Source organism: Macrobrachium nipponense, chromosome 18 (assembly GCF_015104395.2).
Source record: "Macrobrachium nipponense isolate FS-2020 chromosome 18, ASM1510439v2, whole genome shotgun sequence".
Taxonomy (NCBI): domain Eukaryota; kingdom Metazoa; phylum Arthropoda; class Malacostraca; order Decapoda; family Palaemonidae; genus Macrobrachium; species Macrobrachium nipponense.
The window spans coordinates 43,196,428-43,216,599 of NC_087211.1; the positions used below are offsets into that span (position 1 = coordinate 43,196,428).

At 37.4% G+C, this 20,172-nt stretch overlaps 1 protein-coding gene and 1 long non-coding RNA gene across 3 annotated transcripts in view; one reads left to right on the forward strand and one right to left on the reverse strand.

Annotated features, from left to right (window-relative positions):
* The window catches only part of LOC135197003 (uncharacterized), a 900,249-nt gene that overhangs the window by 715,408 nt on the left and 164,669 nt on the right, over window positions 1-20,172 (reverse strand). The gene's annotated exons all lie outside the window — the stretch shown is intronic.
* On the forward strand, window positions 2,854-4,402 carry LOC135197002 (uncharacterized). Its single transcript, XM_064223891.1, has one exon. It carries the CDS (start codon window positions 3,347-3,349, stop codon window positions 4,043-4,045), a length of 699 nt encoding a protein of 232 aa, XP_064079961.1. The 5' UTR covers window positions 2,854-3,346; the 3' UTR covers window positions 4,046-4,402.

Below are 20,172 nucleotides of genomic sequence, written 5' to 3' on the forward strand. Positions count from 1 at the left end.
CGTTCGTTCCTTGACAGAAGGATGCTCTCTTTGGCACCTGCTAGTCAGGCACTTCCTGAGTGCTAGAGGATGAGCTGTAGCCACCCTGTATCCAAAGTTCTTAGAAAGGAGGAACTTAATGTAATTCATTTACTGGCAGAGTGTCTCGGTGGGGACATTTTCTCTTCGAGTATCAAGATGAGGACGGTAACTGAATCTACGCAGAAATCCTTAACAGGAATATTCTCTGCATGGCACTTGCTGGTCAAGCGTCCTTTGCAGGTGTCAGTACGAGGAAGCTAATTACCCTAAACCTTGAGCTTGTGGATAGGAAGAAGTTCTGAAGTACCAAAGGTTTCATACGTTCGCTCACAATACTGGCCATTTTAAAGATAAGATCCAACTGGCCCTATGTAAGCAGGAGCCAATGCCCAACGTGTGGCATGACACGAAACTCTCTCAAAGTCAGGTTTTACAACATGCTGTAGAAATAGTTTTCTGGTTAATAATCAGTTCTTCCCAAAGAATTAAAACTGATGGTACTGAACATGCCTCAAGTTTTCCCTAGTAGCAGATTTGTATGTTAGAATATAAGATTTCTGGCGACCGCAACTCCAGTTTTTTCATCGCCAAATCAATTAACTAACGATGGACTCGCTTAGTTCGATGAAATCTGATAAGGATTCTAAAGCACATTACAATCTTTGAAAGAGCTAAAGCTAATTGTCTCAATTTCTCTTCCTCTCCTTTTTTCCGCAACTTTTTTCTTTGCGTTCCAGAATAAACAAGGAAGCACAAATATTCGCGAGTTGAATGCTCTTACAAGGTCAAATTATGTCATCGTCAACGAACAAACATTAGAAAATACAATTTCCGTTGACACACTGTCTGTCTGCAAACATAAACAAGTAAAAAATGCGCCGGCGTTGGCGCAATCCAGCTTTCTGTACAACGTAATGCTGTGTGAAACTCAGCCACGGTCCATGACACTCAGCCGAGGCCCATGAAACTTTCGACCAAAGCCCGGAAGCCCGGTGGTGGCCTGTGTTGTTGGCACCTAAAGCTGTGCTAGATGCACTATCATGGCTAACTTTACCCTTACATAAACTTAAAAATCCTGAGGCTAGACGGCTGCAACTTGGTATGCTTGATAATTGGCGAGTGGTTGATCAACACACCAATTTGCAACCCTCGAGCCTTAGTACTTCTCAAGATCTGGGGGCGGATGGATGGACGGACAGACAGACAGACAGCCATCTCAATGATCGTCTTTTACCGAGAACTAAAAATGAACTTATCTCCTAAGTCGTACAGGGGTCCTTTGAAAATGAACGACCTTTTCTGTTTGTATCTTAGAAGAATGCGCTCAATTCTGAATAATAAAAAATAACAGCAGATTCATTTATCGGAACTGGATACTAGTCCCTCGTTGTACGAGTGGTTTTCGGGCTCGCTTACGGATCCAGTAGTTCCGAGTTCGATTTCCCGCTCTGCCAATGTGGAATCAGAGGGAATTTGTTTTTGGTGATTAGAAATCAATTTACTGATATAACGTGCTTCGGATCCCACAATAAGCTGCAGGTCAAGTTGCTAGGTAATTTATTGGTTTCTAGCCATGTAAATATGTTTAATTCTTCGGGCCAGCCCTAGGAGAGCTGTTAATCAGCTCATTGGTCTGGTTAAACTAAGATATTCTTAACTTTTTGGAACGTAAAACAAACAGACTTCCTATAACGGTTTATCAAATCAACATGGTTACGTAATAAATCTATATTGCTATTCTTTGGTATTATTAGTCACTTGTACGCCTTTCCCGTTGACGAAGTAGCTCTGGGAGCTACACTTTCCCGTTCACAGTATTTTGGGATGAGAGCGCTAGCTCGCCCTTCCCACCTTTCCCAGCAACCCACCACCGTCCACCATCTACTAAATGATTCATTGGACTATACTGGAATTCACGGTACACCTTGCAAGAAACAACTGATAACAGCTTATTGAATAAAACAATTAACAGCTTATCTAATTCATAATGAACAAACAAAAAATTCGCGGTGACTAAAATAAAATAGGTAAAGGGACCAAATAATTAACAATACCTCCATTAATCAAATTTTCTAATAAAATAGCAAGGATTTTTTCCTTGCAAAACTTTTGTGACAACGCCGGAATTTATTCTAGTGGTTCATTATCACATAAAAATAACTTACTTTTTGACTTCTCCGAATCTATGCTAAAACACTGAAAATCTCATCCTACAGTATTTTGGTCAGTGCACTCGCCTACAGTTAGGCGAACTTGTCTTTACCATTTTTTTTTACGTCTGGCTTACTTCTTCCTGTTACGTCAAATTGCCTGACATTTGAAGTCTGTCCTTCGCACCATTTACATAACTTCACACACACACACATATACACATACACACAAATATATAATATATATATATATATATATATATATATATATATATATATATATATATTATATATAAAAGATCATTCCAGGAAAATCAAAATGAAGCCATTGACGATTAAAAAGCACCAGCCGTCTACTGACAATGTATAATTTGTTATATAACCAAATGCCATATATGGCCGATCTGCTGCCAGACATACCTGACCTTCGATGTGATGAATCATGATAATGATGACGATCTACGCCCCAAATTTACAATGAGAGCTGGATAATCCGCTCGGGGAAAAGAGACCTCGCAAGGGCATCCTGCACTCCGATTGGTTAACCAAGCCATTGCGTCATGGGTGACGTTCTATCTCTCGCGCCCATTCTGCGAATGAGTGGCGGGAGAGCTGACGTGGGTATGGCTTCTCTTGACGTCACCGCAGCGATACCAAAAAAGGCCCGCCGGTAAGCAGAAAGAGCTCTGCCTAGTCCCACGTCAGTTACCAACTTGCAGGAGACAATAATTCGCTTCAGTCGCTTCATGTGACGGCATCGTGCTCTGGAAGGAATTCATGTGCACCTATACACATTTCAGTGATATGAGCAAGTGTACAGTGACAGGTGGTGTTTGAACGTTAATAATGCCTTGCCCAGAGGGATAACGACGTCGTGAAGTTGGTTGCAACAAACAATGACGACAACTTCAGCATGGGCGAAGCAGAGTGCACGTGCATAAAGGTGTGAGTTCGTACGACTTCATTACACCCACAACGCTTTCCCCTTAACTGTCGCGAACTTCCGTAAGTGGTCTGTGTCCATTGATCAAATGAAAACTCAAAAGGCTGTTTGGTGACGTGAAGGTGTTTCTTCCGTTCAGAAATATGCGTAGTATGTTTCGTACCTCGGTGTAAACGCGGAAGTGTATATATTTCAAGTGTGCATGCAAGTGAAGTAAATAGTTCTTAAAGACATGGCAATCACTCATCCTAACTTCAAGAGCATCCACGACAAAATTCAAACGGCCGACGACATATATGATGCAGTTGGACTGATCCTCCTACACCAGGGGAGGTTCCAGAAGAGATACCCTCCTCTGGAAGAGCGCGAATGGACCGAGGACGACCTCGATGATTTTAAGATCGATCTTGAAATGGTTGACCGTGTTTACCACGTCAAGTGCCAGAAAATCGACGACAGCGTCGAATACGAATTAGCATGCAGAATGGATTACAGAGGTCGATCTCTATACCTGCACGTCCAAGTGTTCACGCGGTATACTTGGGACGGACTCGTGGGGGAAGGCGAAATTTACCTGACACGCGATCCTCACGTGTTTTTAAAATCGACCATCAACCTCGACTGCAACCCTCAGGGTATATGGCAGTCGATGGTCGAAGATGGGCTCCCGGTGGAGGAGCCGACGGAATTCGACCTCAAACAGGCAGTCGACTGGAGGAGCGTGCCCATGCTCAAGTTCTTGTGCCACATGGCAGTGTACGAGAAGAAAGAAGAGCTACAGAACTACCTCGAACTTTTACCACGGCCTTTGGGCAACAGTGTTAAGGAGTTCCTCAAGGTGCGTTGTGCCAGGGACCACAGGGCAGAGGATTTTGTCAGGTACCCAGAGTACTTCGGTGTATATCTTTCGTCGAGTTTAGCACCCCTTTAAGAGAACCTCCCACCCACCCAAAAATAATAATAATAATGACAAAAAAACTACCTCTACTTTTTGCGTTGCCCTCGAGTCCTTTTGCCAGCAAGTCACGGAGTTCCTCAGGGAACCCTGTGCCACAGAAAGGTTGGTGTTGTTTGGCGCTGTCATGTGTCTTGAGGACTTCAGAGGTGCATCATTCGTCGACACTACCTTCTGTTTATAGTAAAGGTGTAGCTCATGCCCTTCTCATTTTCAGGTTCTAAGTATACATAAAGAGAGTTGTGTCTTCCTATAGTCAAATGTAGATAAAGGCAGCAACTACATATATACGTATATACCAAATATATATACCTTAAATAAATTTGCAATATATACATCCTTTTATTTTACGACAATAACCTGATGACATTAAGTATAAGGATTTTTTAACAATTATATCAGAGATTATGTGGCCATAGATGGAAATAAGAAAAACTAGAATGAAAAAAATATGCATATTCTTTTTACTGACCACCTCAAAGTATGTTTGGCATTTTGTAAACCGGCAAAGTTAGTCTAGCGTTTGCATTTCTTTCAATATCATGCTGTTTAAATTATTTCTCGTATCATTAATATATATACATGCACATTCATACAGACATAAATGCACACATACTTAAATATACATATATATATAGTACATACACACTACTCCATATAAAATCTAACTAGACGAAGTAATCATTAAATGATGCAAACATCTGCGATATCTCCCATAGCTCAAATACTATTACAGAACACAGGACTGGATTCAGAACCTGAATACGCAGCAAGCTAATGCTGTCTTAGTAAAATCAAAACAATAGTTCAAAATTTTTTCTGTCCTTCTTGCTGGTAATACAAAGTTATACCAAATTCAAGTTTTTTTGCAGACAAAATTTTTTTTAATAAACGAAGTATTAAAAGGAAAGGCCTACTTTATGGCAGAATTTGAACTAGAGTCACGAGAAGAATAAAAAAGTAAACACGAGTGGGCTTATATATCCAAGGAACCCATATTCATTCAGTTGTATGAGAGAATGGCATCAGAAAATTGCCACTTAAATGAGAGATTATAAATCACAGAAAGAGGACCATGATGAAAGAGAAGTCATATTCATGATTTTTATAAGGAATGGCATGGAATGGTATATGAGATTTAGGCTTGAAGCCAAGCACTGGAATCCAAGGGATTATTCAGCGCTATAATGAATTTGGTTTGAGGTGAATATTTATGGTAATGAATTTGCGCAATAATGAATTTGGTTCGAGATGAATATTTATGGTGATGAATTTATAAATTAAACAAATAAAAAAATGATTTTAAAACTCTGGTAAAAACTGATATCCCCATAAAAATTATAACTTTGCACTTCGAATATGCATATAACTTTTACAGTGTACAAACAATAAAAAAAAATGAATACATACATACACATACATATATTACTTATATATACATATGATTTTTAGAATTTCAATACAAGAAAATGACAAATTCCAAAAAGGGAACCCAAAGAGATTTGGCAACGCAAATGAGTGGATCGTTAAAGCACGGGAAAGGGTCCGCAGAAAATTCAAACGGTGGACGACCGAAGAAAAGCAACAGCAATCCGACCAGCCAGTTGCAACTACGTATCAGTTCCACCTACGAATTTCATTATGCTCACATCAATCGTATGAGCATAGCTCAGTCAAGTTGGCCCCTCCTCCCAGTTGGTTAGGTTAATTTTGGTTAGGAACCCATTTGTAAAGCGGAAAGGATTTCCTCAAAACTGGTCTGTCAGTTTGGGTTAGATTATGAACGAATTTAGTGTTATATTATGAAAAATTCGTTTCACCGAGATCAATTTCCTCTGGACCCGAAAGAGTGATTGCCAATTTCAAATAAAGTGATTTATACCTATGTGTTTTGGCGCCATCCTTTTCGAAATAATGAACAAATAATCAAATGTCACTCTTACATGTAGTATAAATCACCAGCTGTTACCAGTCCGGCGTTATCCCTGAAATGTTAAATATTCATACTGCATAAACAGGGATTTTTTTATTCCTATGGTGATGAGTATTTTGGTTAATGGTTTGTCAATAAAAAACCCTTATTCCATTTATCGGTACCAGCGACAAGCAGGGTCTTGACCTTTGATGATAAACCACAGATTTCTCATTCATAATTTTCAAAATTTTAACTAAATAATATTCCATTTATGCTAAAAGTAATTGAAGACCTCTAAAAAGTAAATCATGCCTTCACAATCAGCTGATATTACCTGCAGCCATGCCGGTCAAGCGAACATATTCCCCCATTCACAATAATTAATACTTCCCTTAATAAAAAAAAAAGGTTACTTTTATAAATAAGTTAAGTATTCGTGCTGATGAAGGAAAATTCTACGTCTTCTTTCTGTGGTATGTCATTCCTCAAGGCAAAGTCTTATTTCCCTGTTATATTCTGGCTTGGGATACCTAACCGGCTATCAAGTTTCCTTTACAAATTTGCTTGTGATCCGCCTGTCACAAGATTAGAAAGGAAGGTGCAACACAATACAAACTAAAACTGCAAATAGCGAACTTTCGTAATTTATAAAATGCGGGGAGTGAACACTCGGTAGTTCTTATTATACGGTCTAAAACAACAATTCAGCACCATTAATGTGAATTTATTCTCTATATCCGTGATCAAGATAACTGGATTAAAAAACACATCTCGAGTGCCTCAAAGATCTATTTAGAGAGAGAGAGAGAGAGAGAGAGAGAGAGAGAGAGAGAGAGAGAGAGAGAGAGAGAGAGAGAGAGAGAGAGACTCCAGACAAGTGAAAAATAGGCACGCTTCTTTTCCATTAGGAGCCTCCATTGTACTCGGCCGAGAAGAAAAATAAAGAAAAGAAAATTCACCTTCAGCAACGAATTTGGATTAATTCATCTGTGAGCAACAAACAACATGGCAGGTCTCGGAGCAGAGACCCTTGGCATTACCCGGAGACTTACGTAGAGAGAGAGAGAGAGAGAGAGAAGAGAGAGAGAGAGAGAGAGAGAGAGAGAGAGAGAGAGAGAGAGAGAGACCAACGCTCATAATTCTTGCAGGAGCATCGGAAAGTCCTTGTTATGTTGTGTGGAAACTTGCCGTTTTACTAGGGAATCAATTGCATCTATATTTGAATAGAGTTGAGAGGAGGAGCTCTGGGGTTTGGGGTTTAAGGGGGAGGGGGGGGGCGATGAAGGCCGGCCTATCGTCTGCTGTCGCTAAGCAAGGGAAATTAGATGTACGGAATTAATTTATGCGATGGGCTTGTGATCAATACTGTGACTACGCGAGATCAATATTTCACAGTGGGAGGCGCTATACAATACTCACGAGTATGTCCTGAAAATAGCGAAAACGGGATGTTTTCATAGCCAGGTAAAACATAAGGAAAAATATTCCTAAGTTTTGAGATAAAAAAAAAAAAAACAAGGGGGGGGGGGTACTCCCGAACTGCAACAATCATAGTTAAATGGAAAATGTTTAAGTTTAAGACATTCCTCATATACAGAAAATAAAAATAAAAGGAAAGATTAACTGAAGACAAAAATACTTTTTCTTTTTTTACTATTACAGTTTAGTAAAACACACGTGCACACGCACACACACACACACAATACACGAATAAATAATAATTGCATTGAGAACTGAGGGGGGATGCTTTGTACGCAAAGTGTTTTCAATCATTCAAGAAGTTTCAGAGGCGCTTCGCCTCATATCTCGACCAAATTGCCTTTTCTGTTCCGGTCGACGGCATGGCAGAGTTACGTCACTACTGCAGAGCGATGCAATTCTGCAATGAGGGATAGGGGGACTTCACCTCTCTTCCCCTCTTCCACCACTCCTCCGCATCTCTCTTCTCTCTCTCTCTCTCTCTCTCATGCTTGTATCCTTACATAATTATACAAAACTCACTACACTATATATATATATATATATATATATATATATATATATATATATATATATATGATTAATATTCATATATATAATATACATATAGTATTATATATGAGTTATCACATCACCGTGATTCATATATAAGCATTAAGCTACAAATGTCCTTGTGGGTAAAGAGCTTCAATGTACGTCCTGAATTCTTGGTTCCGTGGTTCGCGCCCATGAGCCGAAGAACTTCTTATCAACTAAAATATAATTCCCCTTCCGTTAACATATATGAAAAAAAATATCCATTCCGAGGTAGAGCGAATTAGATATTAAAGGACATTTGTAGCTTAATGCGCATTTTATATTTATATTATATATATATATATTATATATATATATATATATATAAATGTATATAATAAATATACAAAATATAACATATATATGTGCGCTAAATAAGCAGAAATATGCTCAAGCTTTAATCATCATCTGAAGCCAAAGGAAGTATATAAAAGGAACCGACATGGTCCAAGTAGTTTCGTATATCTTCAACATTCTGGCACTGTGTCGTTTCCTTTTAAAGATTCTCTGTGAGTTCAGCTTGAAGGTGTGTGTGTGTGTGTGTCTGTACACCTTTTTTCCACCTGTCTTGAACTTTACTTCAGATACAAAAAAACATCCTTAGATGATGGTTGCGCGCGCCAAGCTACAGAGGGCAATGGGGTGACCAAAAGGGAATGGAAGCCTATTCAAAATAATTTTGGAGCCCCGTTCCCCTTTTTATCTGAAAGGCGTAGGTCGGTAAGTTGTTTCCCCGGGAAATACAACTAGTTTTCGGGCGTGTCCATCAGCTCTGAATAATCCAAACCACGTCACACCTCCAAAATGTCCATACTCATATTGGGGACTACTGTTTCCCTGTCAGTATGGCTCATTCTTTTTTTTTTCTTTCTTTTTATCTTTTGGGGGGGGGGGGGGCTTGTTTACCATCCGAGAGCGTTTAGTTATTGTTTCCCTCCCTTTTTATTGTACCAGAGAATCTTGTAACTGACCCTGGCGTCCTAAGGTCATGTTTTTTTTTAAAAGCACTATAATTCTAAATTTATTTAAGACTGCGACCTTTGTCATCGTGTAGATCGTCTACAAGAGATGGAGATTCAACATTCCAAGTGGGGCATCCCAGGGTCCAAACAGCGGTCAAACCCGCGTTCAGAGATCGATTGAGAATTACAACCTTGACCGCAACTTTGGGGAAATAAATGAGGAATAGACTACACTTTCAAGTATACTTCTCTGATAAGTAGGCTGAGGCGTCGAGTGTGGTCAGTCATACAAAGAAAACCAGAGGTCAAATATGAGATATAAAGTTTAACATATCGGTCGGTTCAAAAATATAAATAAGAAAACCCTAACAAGACAGTAAATCTAGTCTTTCGGTCTTACTAAAATATAACACTCTGGATATCACCACTTCCACCGACACAAATTCTTTTTGCTGAAAACAAATCTTCTGGACATATCTAATACTGGAAGCCGCTATGGGTAATTTTTCAATTAAAGGCAAACCTTCCTCATAGATGGCGTGAGCCAGAGTTCAAATAAAGTGTATCACAAACCAAATTTAATATTCGACTCCTTATTTTTATTTGTACAAAAGTGAATAATTAAACGTTCACCCATAACACTGTTTTATCTGTTGAAGATTTAAAAATTCATTTTCAACTTGGTCGGTTTACAAGTAGCTCACGACAGCCGTTTTTCATTTCATATCATTTCAGCTATTCAACTTAATGACAGCAGATCAAACACAAAACCTTCCTTGTCAACGGTCTTCCCATCAATGAATTTGAACAGTTCGTCTTCTTTTTAAAGAGATCCAATGCCTCAGTTTGAAAAGCAACTATGCAATTCTTCCTTTCGTAATCAAACTGTAGATTGATCATACCCTAGTTGTTTGGTTGAATCGTTTCAACTTCTTACGTTCTATTTTACAGAGATGGTTTGTTTACACGAGACTTCGCAGTCTTGGGATTGTAGTACTTTGCTTAAAGTACCATTAGATCTTCTTGCTTATAAAAGTATTCGATCCCTTACATTTTCACAGACACATTACCGCAACTTATCATTATAATTTTTATTTGAAAATATTTAACATAGGGATGTACCATTCCTACATCATCCGTGACATCAGCATTTCGTTACTATGTCATCTAATCACACTCCAATCTCGGAAGGCAAAGATAAAAACTTGAGTATCATATCCCCCAATGACTAACAGACATGAAGATGTATCATATAAAGACAGACCTGTAAATGCTTGTACATAAATGCATACGATTTGAAGGAATGTATGCGCATGCAATTATATTCAAACAGACTTCGTGTCTACATTACATTACAATATATATATATATATATATATATATATATATATATATATATATATATATATTATATATATATAGACAACACACACACACACACACACACATACACATACATACATGCATAAACAAAACCATGATGCATGCATGCTAATGTACGTGCCCCCCCCCCCTCTCTCTCTCTCTCTCTCTCTCTCTCTCTCTCTCTCTCTCTCTCTCTCTCTCTCTCGTGCATAATGGGCCAGCTTCCAAAACCAAGGGTGACCTTCGAACAAAAGCGAGATTTTCTAGGTGGCCCATTCCGCTTTTCCCCCCAAATATCTTCCTACATCTTTCCACTCGAGTGACATAAAACCCTTTTCACCTTTCAACTTCCCACTCACGCCAGCCGCCCACCACTCGAAGACCTCCCACTTTTTTTTTTTGTTTTTTTTTTTTTTCTGTCGTCGTCGTCTCGCCCACAAGCGACAGCTCCTTCCTTTGGGTCTTCTGCCTTTCTGAATAGTGAATTCACCTCTGCATTTTAATTCACGAGAGGAATTTCATCCTCTGCTCTTCAGTTGAATTTAGGCTTCATGATATTCGTTTCTTTCACAGGGCACAGAAGTCGATTTTTATAACTGTTACCTGTTGTTATTTCTTATAACCATGTTTTTTGTAGTTTTAGTGTGGTGTATTATAATGCTTGAGTGATCTGACTTTTTTTTTATATATGTGTATATATATAGGTGTGTGTATGTTTGTACACATACATACATATACATGTACTATATGCGTGCATAAATAATATATATATTTTAACAATGCATGAGTAAACGAGTCAATATAACAAATGTACGCATATTAAATAGTAACAGCAATGGGTGGAGGTGGAAATTCGTTATTACTTTAGGAAATATCTTTGTGCAAATGTTTCATTATAGTTGTTTCTTTCGCTTTAAAATCAGGACAAATTCGTGTTATTTTTTGGTCACACTTCCATTACTAATTTAATCACCTCTGCACATTGTTAGAGGTTGTAACTCCGTAAAAAAAAATGCTGTATTGGCAACGAGGCCCATACGAAACAAATAGATCATAACCATGCGCGTATGTATATGTATAATATATATATATATATATATATATATATATATATATATATATATATATATATATATATATATATTATGGGACGTTATTATACCTCCAGTGTGTTACCTATTTTACCCACACACATAAATCTGGGATAACAGCCCTTTTAAAATTGTTCGACTTCGCAGATCTTGGCTGAAAACCAATAAATCAAAACTTTGTCTTGGAAAAGAACGACCTTGAAAGGACGTCCTTGAAACAGATTCACCGCATCAAGTTCCTGAAGTTCCTCCGGCGAAGCTTCTTGAAGGGACCAATTAGTTAATTGCCAAGGTGCAGGTATTTGGGAAGTAAAGAGACCCAGGGTGCCCGAAATTGACGAAGGTGGTCAGCAACAACAAATGAACCAGCTTTGTTTATTCCGTTTTTCTTCTATTACCTCGACCAATATATACTTGGCTGACATTCTTGTCAAATGTCCTTTATAATATTAACTATCTTTAGCTAGCTGAATCATTTACTTTTACCAAGTAGTAAATGTTCCTCACCTACACACATCAACAACAATTGACGATTGTAAAAAAACAATTCCAATATATATTAGAAGAATTGAAGCAACAATGCTTCGTGATGACTTATTATTATTATATTCTCTTCTTCCGTATTTGGAGTGTGGTCTTCCGGTGCTGACACTCATCCCAAACTCTTTGACAGAGCTATGTCATCAGTCTAAGTTTATTTTTCCGACCCTTAGTGTTGATTTGTGGCATGGACGTCAAGTGACTTCACTATGTTTGTTGCTTAAAATAAGCTACAGCAACAAACATCCTCTGCACTCCTCTTTACCTGACCTAGCTGTTTTCGCTCGCAACAATAGGCAGGCTGCTGCTGCTGCTAACACAGTGTGCCGTTTTGTAATATCAGGTTTCATACTACTTGATGCAGTTGTGGAATCTTCTGACCTCCAAATGTTAAAGAAGAGGAGAAAACTTATTTTTGCTTTCTGTTGGCGGCACCTGAATTTCGGTGTATCGGATCTTACTTTCTATTTCCTCATCTTTATTCACTTACCACCTTCCCTTTAACTTTTTTCTCTCATCTTTATTCACTTACCACCTTCCCTATAACTTTTTTCTCTCTCTGCAAGTTAATTTTCCTTTGTGGCCATCGTGGGTTTATACTCGTACTCTGCCAACTTCTTTCAGAACGGTTTTTAGTTGAAGATTTAAAGAGAAAAAATATCATAACAATCAAGCTTTTTAATAAATTAATAAGAGATTCCGGTATACAACGACAATGCCAGGACTGGTTTGATCTAATAAAAATAAAATGGCTTATTTAGCAAGTTTGTAATGTCAAACAAAACTATCTTTCGTTCGTTTATCATGAATAATCAGTAACTATTATGTCTGGTTCGAATGCTTGAAAAAACTGACTTACACCTTTCAAATATTCTATACATTATGATAGTTTCTTTGCACGTTTGAGATAATGTATAATAATTATAGATGATTCTCATCGTTTTCGTGCATTAATTATTCGGATAATTACAAAAGCTTCGCGTGTGTTTAATGATTAATAATCACTGTATATTGATATCCATTTTTCCCGACATTTTATAGTTGGTCCATACTTCTGAAACGTGATTCACAACATTATACTGCATTTTGTTAATGGTATATTTTGATTAACAGACACCTATTCATACCTGTTTCCTAAGTCTGAGTCAATCGATAATGACTTAACCACGTGAAAAAACAAATTCGGAAAAAAAAGGGGAAGTAAACAAGCTGCTGCCCTCCCGAACTAATGAATCCCAAAAATTATTTTCCTAAAAGCTGATCTGTTAAAAGCTTTGCTATTCCATCTCGATGCCTGGACGCCCCCGCCACCCTCTTACCCACACCCCCCTCCTCCCCCTTTCCCCCTTCCCTTCATGGGGCAAAAAAGCCCGCCAGCAAAATAACAAAAAATCCCATTTTTATATTAATAATGGAAAATTGAAGGGGCGCTAATAGCACTGCAAAATAACAACAATCTCCTTTTCGGTAATAAAAGATAATTTTAGTGAAAAATCGAAAATGCTATTTTCGAGCCACATCAACAGACAACAATAACTACAATAATACTACAATAACACCATCCTCAAACAATAATACTACTAAAATAATAATAACTATTATTTATTATTATTATTATTATTAATTTTTATATTAACAAACCTAGTGATAACACCTAAAGCAAGAGCTTTTGAGAATAACAAACCTCCACTGAGGCTGACCAGTCAGTCCACCCTCTAAAGGTACCTAAGGTGTCAGCTGAAGTCAAATACCGATCTCTCCCCCAAAATCTAATCATTTACTGCCAATCACAAAATTGCGTAATAATCCTTCTTGCAAACACAGAGAGGAACAACGAACACCAAAAACATGACCACCTTGATCGATATCAATATTATTACCCATAAGTCTTTACGTACGTCAAATTCCTCATAAAGCATAAGCAAAATATACAGCAAATACGAGGATCGTAATGTTTTATGCATTTCAAATCGATTTAGCTCATTGCTAGGCCCGGAAGATCAAAGATGCTCTTTTTTTTCAGCTTTGTCCTTCCACCCTCAGTGGCTTCACCCAGCCCTGTTTTTATAATACAGAAATATACGTTGACATCACAGTGGGGATCCATGTTAAATTAATAATAATAATAATAATAATAATAATGAATAATAATAAGTAATAATAATAAAATAATTAATAATAATAAACATAATAATAATAATAATAATTAATTAAAATAATCAATAATAAAATAATAATTCTAAAGGGTCCACAATAATACAAAATGTAAAAAGTCTGTGTATAATTTTGAAGACTTAACAGAAAGCTTTCGAACCCTTCCCTGGGTTCATCTTCATTATATATACTCTCGGGATAGAGTTTTTTCCCTACAATAATAATAATAATAATAATAATAATAATAATAATAATAATAATAATAATAATAATAATAATAATAATAATTAAATCTACTACTACTACTACTACTACTACTACTACTACTACTACTACTACTACTACTACTACAATAATAATAATAATAATAATAATAATATAAATAATAATAATAATAATAATAATAATAATAATCGTATAAATATGGTATTTATTCGTCAACTTCATATGCATAAAACTTCTAATTCCAGGATCAAAATGCATAAATACCTATCATTTACAATAATATGATTAGTTTTGTAGTATGGTTGAATGCATATTCGTCTCTCCCCTGAACCTGAGGCCTTGGCTCCAACACTGATGTGAGGCAGAAATCTATCATCATAATAACGACGACAGCATAAAAATACCAGTTCTCATCAGGACAAGGAAAGCCTTATGGTATGCAGATCTTACGTTACTTGACGTGCAAAGCACGAAAGAATAATTAAAAGTGCTGGGAAAGGATTTTTAAACATTAGTTTCTTTAGGATTATAATCCGATGGGATTCGTTTCGGAATTTAGCGTTTTAGGTTTAGCTAGCCTTATGTCAGAACATGCTCCTGCCCCTTGAGCACAACGACGGAACTGCAGATTAGAACAAAATATAAAAATCAGGTCAGAGGCCAAGCGCTGGGGTCTATGAGGTCATTCGGCGCTGGAAGGGAAACTGACACCAGGTGAAGGAGTAGCCTTACAGGAGGAAAATATCGCAGTTGCGCCTAGAAACAATTGTTGGGAGACGGTCGAAAGTACAATGGAAGAAAGAAAATATGAACGGCGTTACAGTAAAAGGAATGAAAGAGGTCGTATTTAGGGGCTGAAGTGATGCCTACAGAGCACCAAGTAAGGTGCACTGACAGCACTAACCCCCTACCGGGTCAACGGAACTGTAGATAGCGTGAGAGTGCATAGCATACGACAAAATTACTGGTTTGGTTAAAAAAAAATGTCAAAACATGAATTATAAAAATAATGAGGAATAAAGCACCTGACGATACAACATAATGGACATACGAAGCCAGTTGTAATGAGTTTGAGAAAAAGATGGGATGAATGTTATGTGAAAATGCAAATTCTAGGCAATACAGAATACTACTGACAAGCAAATTAAAACTATGGGAGAATACATCAGATTTAATTGGTCGAGTTGTCGCATTCCTGCTCCACAAAACGTAGCGGGAGTTGTGCTGTAAGGGAGATAGAGAATTTGCTCTGTGTGTGTGTGTGTGTGTGTGTGTGTGTGTGTGTGTGTGTGTGTGTGTGTGTGTGTATGCATGTATGTATATATATGATATATATATACACTTCACTCCATAAAGCAGGTTTCAATAATCTATTAACAGCACCCTATGCAGCTAATCTTCCGATCAACAAACGTAATCATGATGGAAACTATTTGCTACTTCAACGGGTGATCGATGAGGCAGGCCAAACGCCATTTACAGAAGGGTAATACTTTAGTATATGAAGAAATATTCTAATAAAAAAATAAATAAAAAAACACCACTCCGTGTCTTTGGGAAAAAAAAATCATATGTACATGAATATTGTGAAAGCCTCGCCAGGGGAGAGAGAGAGAGAGTAGGAAATTTATCCTATGCCATGACAGATGCGTTCCTAGAGACTTCTACAGTGGCAAATCCCCTTGTATGGAAAACTATTTCTGGCCAATAGGAATGGAAATAGTATGTGTCAGAGTCTGAATAATGAGCCAAGATTCCTCTTGAACATTCTGGTGAAAAGTTGAGGAATCTGAAAAGTCTTGTGCGTGTAGAGGGAAAATACGAAACATTCATTATATTTACAAATTCAAATCCATTTCCGGGCATAAGAAGCTGATGGGTCACATCCTTTCTCACCCTCCGCGTCTCTCGCTTGCTTTCTCTCGCAAGGAAAGTAGGAAGGCAAAGAAATAATGGGGGAGACACCCTCTCTCTCAGTCAATGGAAGAGGTGGGCCTTAGAAAGCAGAAGGGGTCTCTCTCTCTCTCTCTCTCTCTTTCTCTCTCTCTCTCTCTCTCTCTCTCTCTCTCTCTCTCTCACAAAAGGGACGAAGGCACAGAGAGCAAAGAGAAAATCTCTTTCTCTACGCTTGCTATTGCTGTTGGATTGAGTCACTGATATCAAGGAGTCATCAGTGACAGTCGGAGCTGCATCAGCGCTCTATTCTGGCTCAGGAATATGTATGAATCAGCAGATACTAATCAAAATGAAAAATAAAAGAACGCCGTCTTTTTAGGATAGTCTTACGACTAGGAAATCGAGATTCTTATTCTTTTCTGAAATCAAGTGAAATTTCACACCACTGACAGGAAAATACCTCATTATCATCAACATTGGATTCTCTAGACCTTGATTATCAGTATTTCTGTAATAACACGCTCAGTCCATAGTCGGTTTTCCAGTATAACAAATCAAACTTGAGTGCTCATTAATTGAAAGGACTAATTAAGTGACACAGTGGTTCCGGTCAGTACTTTGGTGGGTTACCATAATTTAACCCAAGGTCGTCTCAACCCAAGATATCGTCGGTTCCGGTTCCTAAGTCCCGTGCCCTTTTAAAGGCATGGGCATGGGGGTTGACAACCTTATCCCAAAACAGCATTTTGCAACAAATCCTACGAGTCTGGCGTGAGTGGGAATGATTAACAATGTAGGCCGAAAATGGGCACACATGGATTACGATATCTTTTATCCAAACACTGAAATATATATATATATATATATATATATATATATATATATATATATATATATATATGTATATATATATATATATATATATATATAAAATAATTTCGCATACAATAGTTCATTTCATATACAATAAACAACACTATTATAAATGTATGCAAAATAACCACATGCGCTCTACGTGGTCCATAATAAAATTCCCTCTTGTCATTAAATAACATCAGACCATTCCTCCTTAAATGAATGGATATATATATATATATATATATATATATATATATATATATATATATATAATATAATATATATGTTTGTTTGTTTGTTTGTTTGTATGGTGTTTTTACGTTGCGTGGAACCAGTGGTTATTCAGCAACGGGACCAACGGCTTTACGTGACTTACGACCCACGTCGAGAGTGAACTTCTATCACCAGATACACATCTCTCACTCCTTAATGGAATGGCCGAGAATCGAACCCGCGACCACCGAGGTGAGCATACACCAAACCCACCACGCCACTGAGGCGCTCGTATATAATATATATAATATATATATATATATATATATATATATATATATATATATATATATATATATATATGTATATATATATATATATATATATATATATATATATATATATATGTGTGTGTGTGTGTGTGTGTGTGTGTGTGTGTGTGTGTGTTAAAATTTCAAAAAAAATTATTCCTAAGCACTGCTGAAGTCAGTTTCAGATGAAATTTAGTCAATACTTCATTTACTTAAAATCAAGAGTGCCAACTGTGCAAAGGCACCCCTTGTGGCACCGCGATCTGACCTTGGAACGAAGACGTTTAGGTAATTTTAGAATGTCAGTTTGCTTTCAAGATAACGATGATCTACAAGGTATTTTCCCCCCAAGAACAAATAACACGTCTTCAGCAGCAAATTTTCACGACGTATATATTCCTGATGTGGTTAGAACTAAAAAGACATATAATCACGATCGCCTCTGTTTATTTTTCGGTGCGGTGTCGAGAGTGTTTCGTTGCATAATCATCTATCTGTCAAGTCGGAGCTGACAGACGAACACTAAGAGCGGGAGGAAAACAATCCCACCAAATAAACACACGAAATGTAAAAAGAGACGAGAGGAGAAAGTACGAAAGTTAGCCTCACAAAATACAATAACTCCCCTCAGCCCCATACAGCGTTGACACGTCATTCGAATAAAAACGGAGGAGAAAAAAAACTACCTCTTCGTCACGCCCAATAACCTTCCCTCAAAACACGCCTCCAGTTACAAACAGATTGGAGTCAGAATTATAAAAGAACAAAAATAGAAAAAAAAAAGAGGAAGGAGGGGCAGAGGAGAGGGGTTTGTGGGGGGTTAGTTACGTAGGTGGACGAGGATGGGGGGTTGGGGGTATGGGACGAGAATATATATAAAAAAAATCAGTACCTCGTGCCAAATTATATACATTGTTGGCTGGGGCTTAAGAACGCTTGGCTGCGGTGACCGTCTCTAGTTGGAGTCAACTCCATCATGGTTATAAATGAATTCTATGGTTGATGAGCTCATGTTACCATGTCATTCCTCCTACTCTTACGCCTACTCCCCCCACCAACCCACCCATCGACTTCTTATCCCTCTCCTCTTCCTGCAAGACGATAAGCTGCTGAAGCAAATGTGCAATATAAAATCTTAGATATTATTGCATTCCAATATATATATTAAATAAAACTGGTGGCAACTCTGACTCAAACATTCTACATATTCATTTTGAAAGCAGTTAGAATCGTGTTTCTTCACGATCATATTAATATCCCCCTCTTTCCCCAAGATTTTATACTGAAATAACCAATACAAATTTGGTGATCCAGCTTCGAAATTAAAATCACAATAAAACCAGTGAGTGATCTACAGCACTGAAGTTGCACATCAACCAAAAAGCAAAGTTGTAATCGGATCTGGAGAAATCACTGTATGCATTGCTTCGCCATTTTTTATTCGTCTAAATACCTTAGGTGAATTCTCAACACTAGATCAGAAACTTCCAACTGTCCACCAGTTCAATTATCAATGTTTTAAGAGCACACACACACACACACACGCATATACAAAATTTTGCCGAAATTTTTATATTTCTTTGAGGGCGACGATTTACCAGAAATGCTTGCTCGAAATATAATTATACGAGTATATCTTCACCACACTCCATAAGCAACGATCCCGCTTATTATCATCATTATTATGTTTATATAGGTTACTCGGGGAGTACACCTGCAAACTACTTTGCTGCTGCTGTTGTTGTTCTTGTGTGTGTGTGTGTGTGTGTGTGGAGGGGGGGGGGGGGGGTTAATGAAAGAGCTTAAAAAGGTCTGACAAAGGAGTTTCGCGTCGAGTTAAAGATACCGGAATTTTAAGATAGGATATATATGATTTATCTATTAGGATATATCCTAATATCCTATGATTTATCTATTATAATGAATCTATGTAAACAAAAAAAAAAAAGTAATGAGCATGTAAAACAGTACAGAAAAATTATTTCTAATAAAATATAGCGTCTTTACTTTAATTTTCGTTGGTGAAACAAGGCATTACTTCACCGTAGATTTTAGCATGTTTTAATTTACGTTAAAAGTTAGGAACATAATGTTTACTACTTATGCGTGAGGGGAAAATCTTGCACGCATCTCGAGTAAGTAGGAGGTCGGATCAATCCTTGTTATTATTATTATTATTACTATTATTATTATAAAGAAATTAGCAATCTCGTGGAAAACAGCTTGTGTAATAAAATTCCATAATTATATAATTATGTACCTCACTATATAATTGTGGATTATCATTATTATTATTATTACTATTATCATCACCACCTTCATTGCAGTCCATGGTTAGTGCATGAAAAAGAAATCAAATTAAAGGTTACCAATAGGCATTACTGCTCATGATGCCCACGCAACTTGATCGCCTCAGTAGGATCGAATGGCTGCGATTACCTCCTCTTCCAAACCAACGACCATCACGCAAGAAGCTTTGGACTCGCATGCTAGGTAAGATCTATGGGGAAAGGGTAGG

Coding starts and splice junctions, on each gene's coding strand:
- LOC135197002 (XM_064223891.1), top strand. CDS start 3,347: ATGGCAATCACTCATCCTAACTTCAAGAGCATCCACGACAAAATTCAA.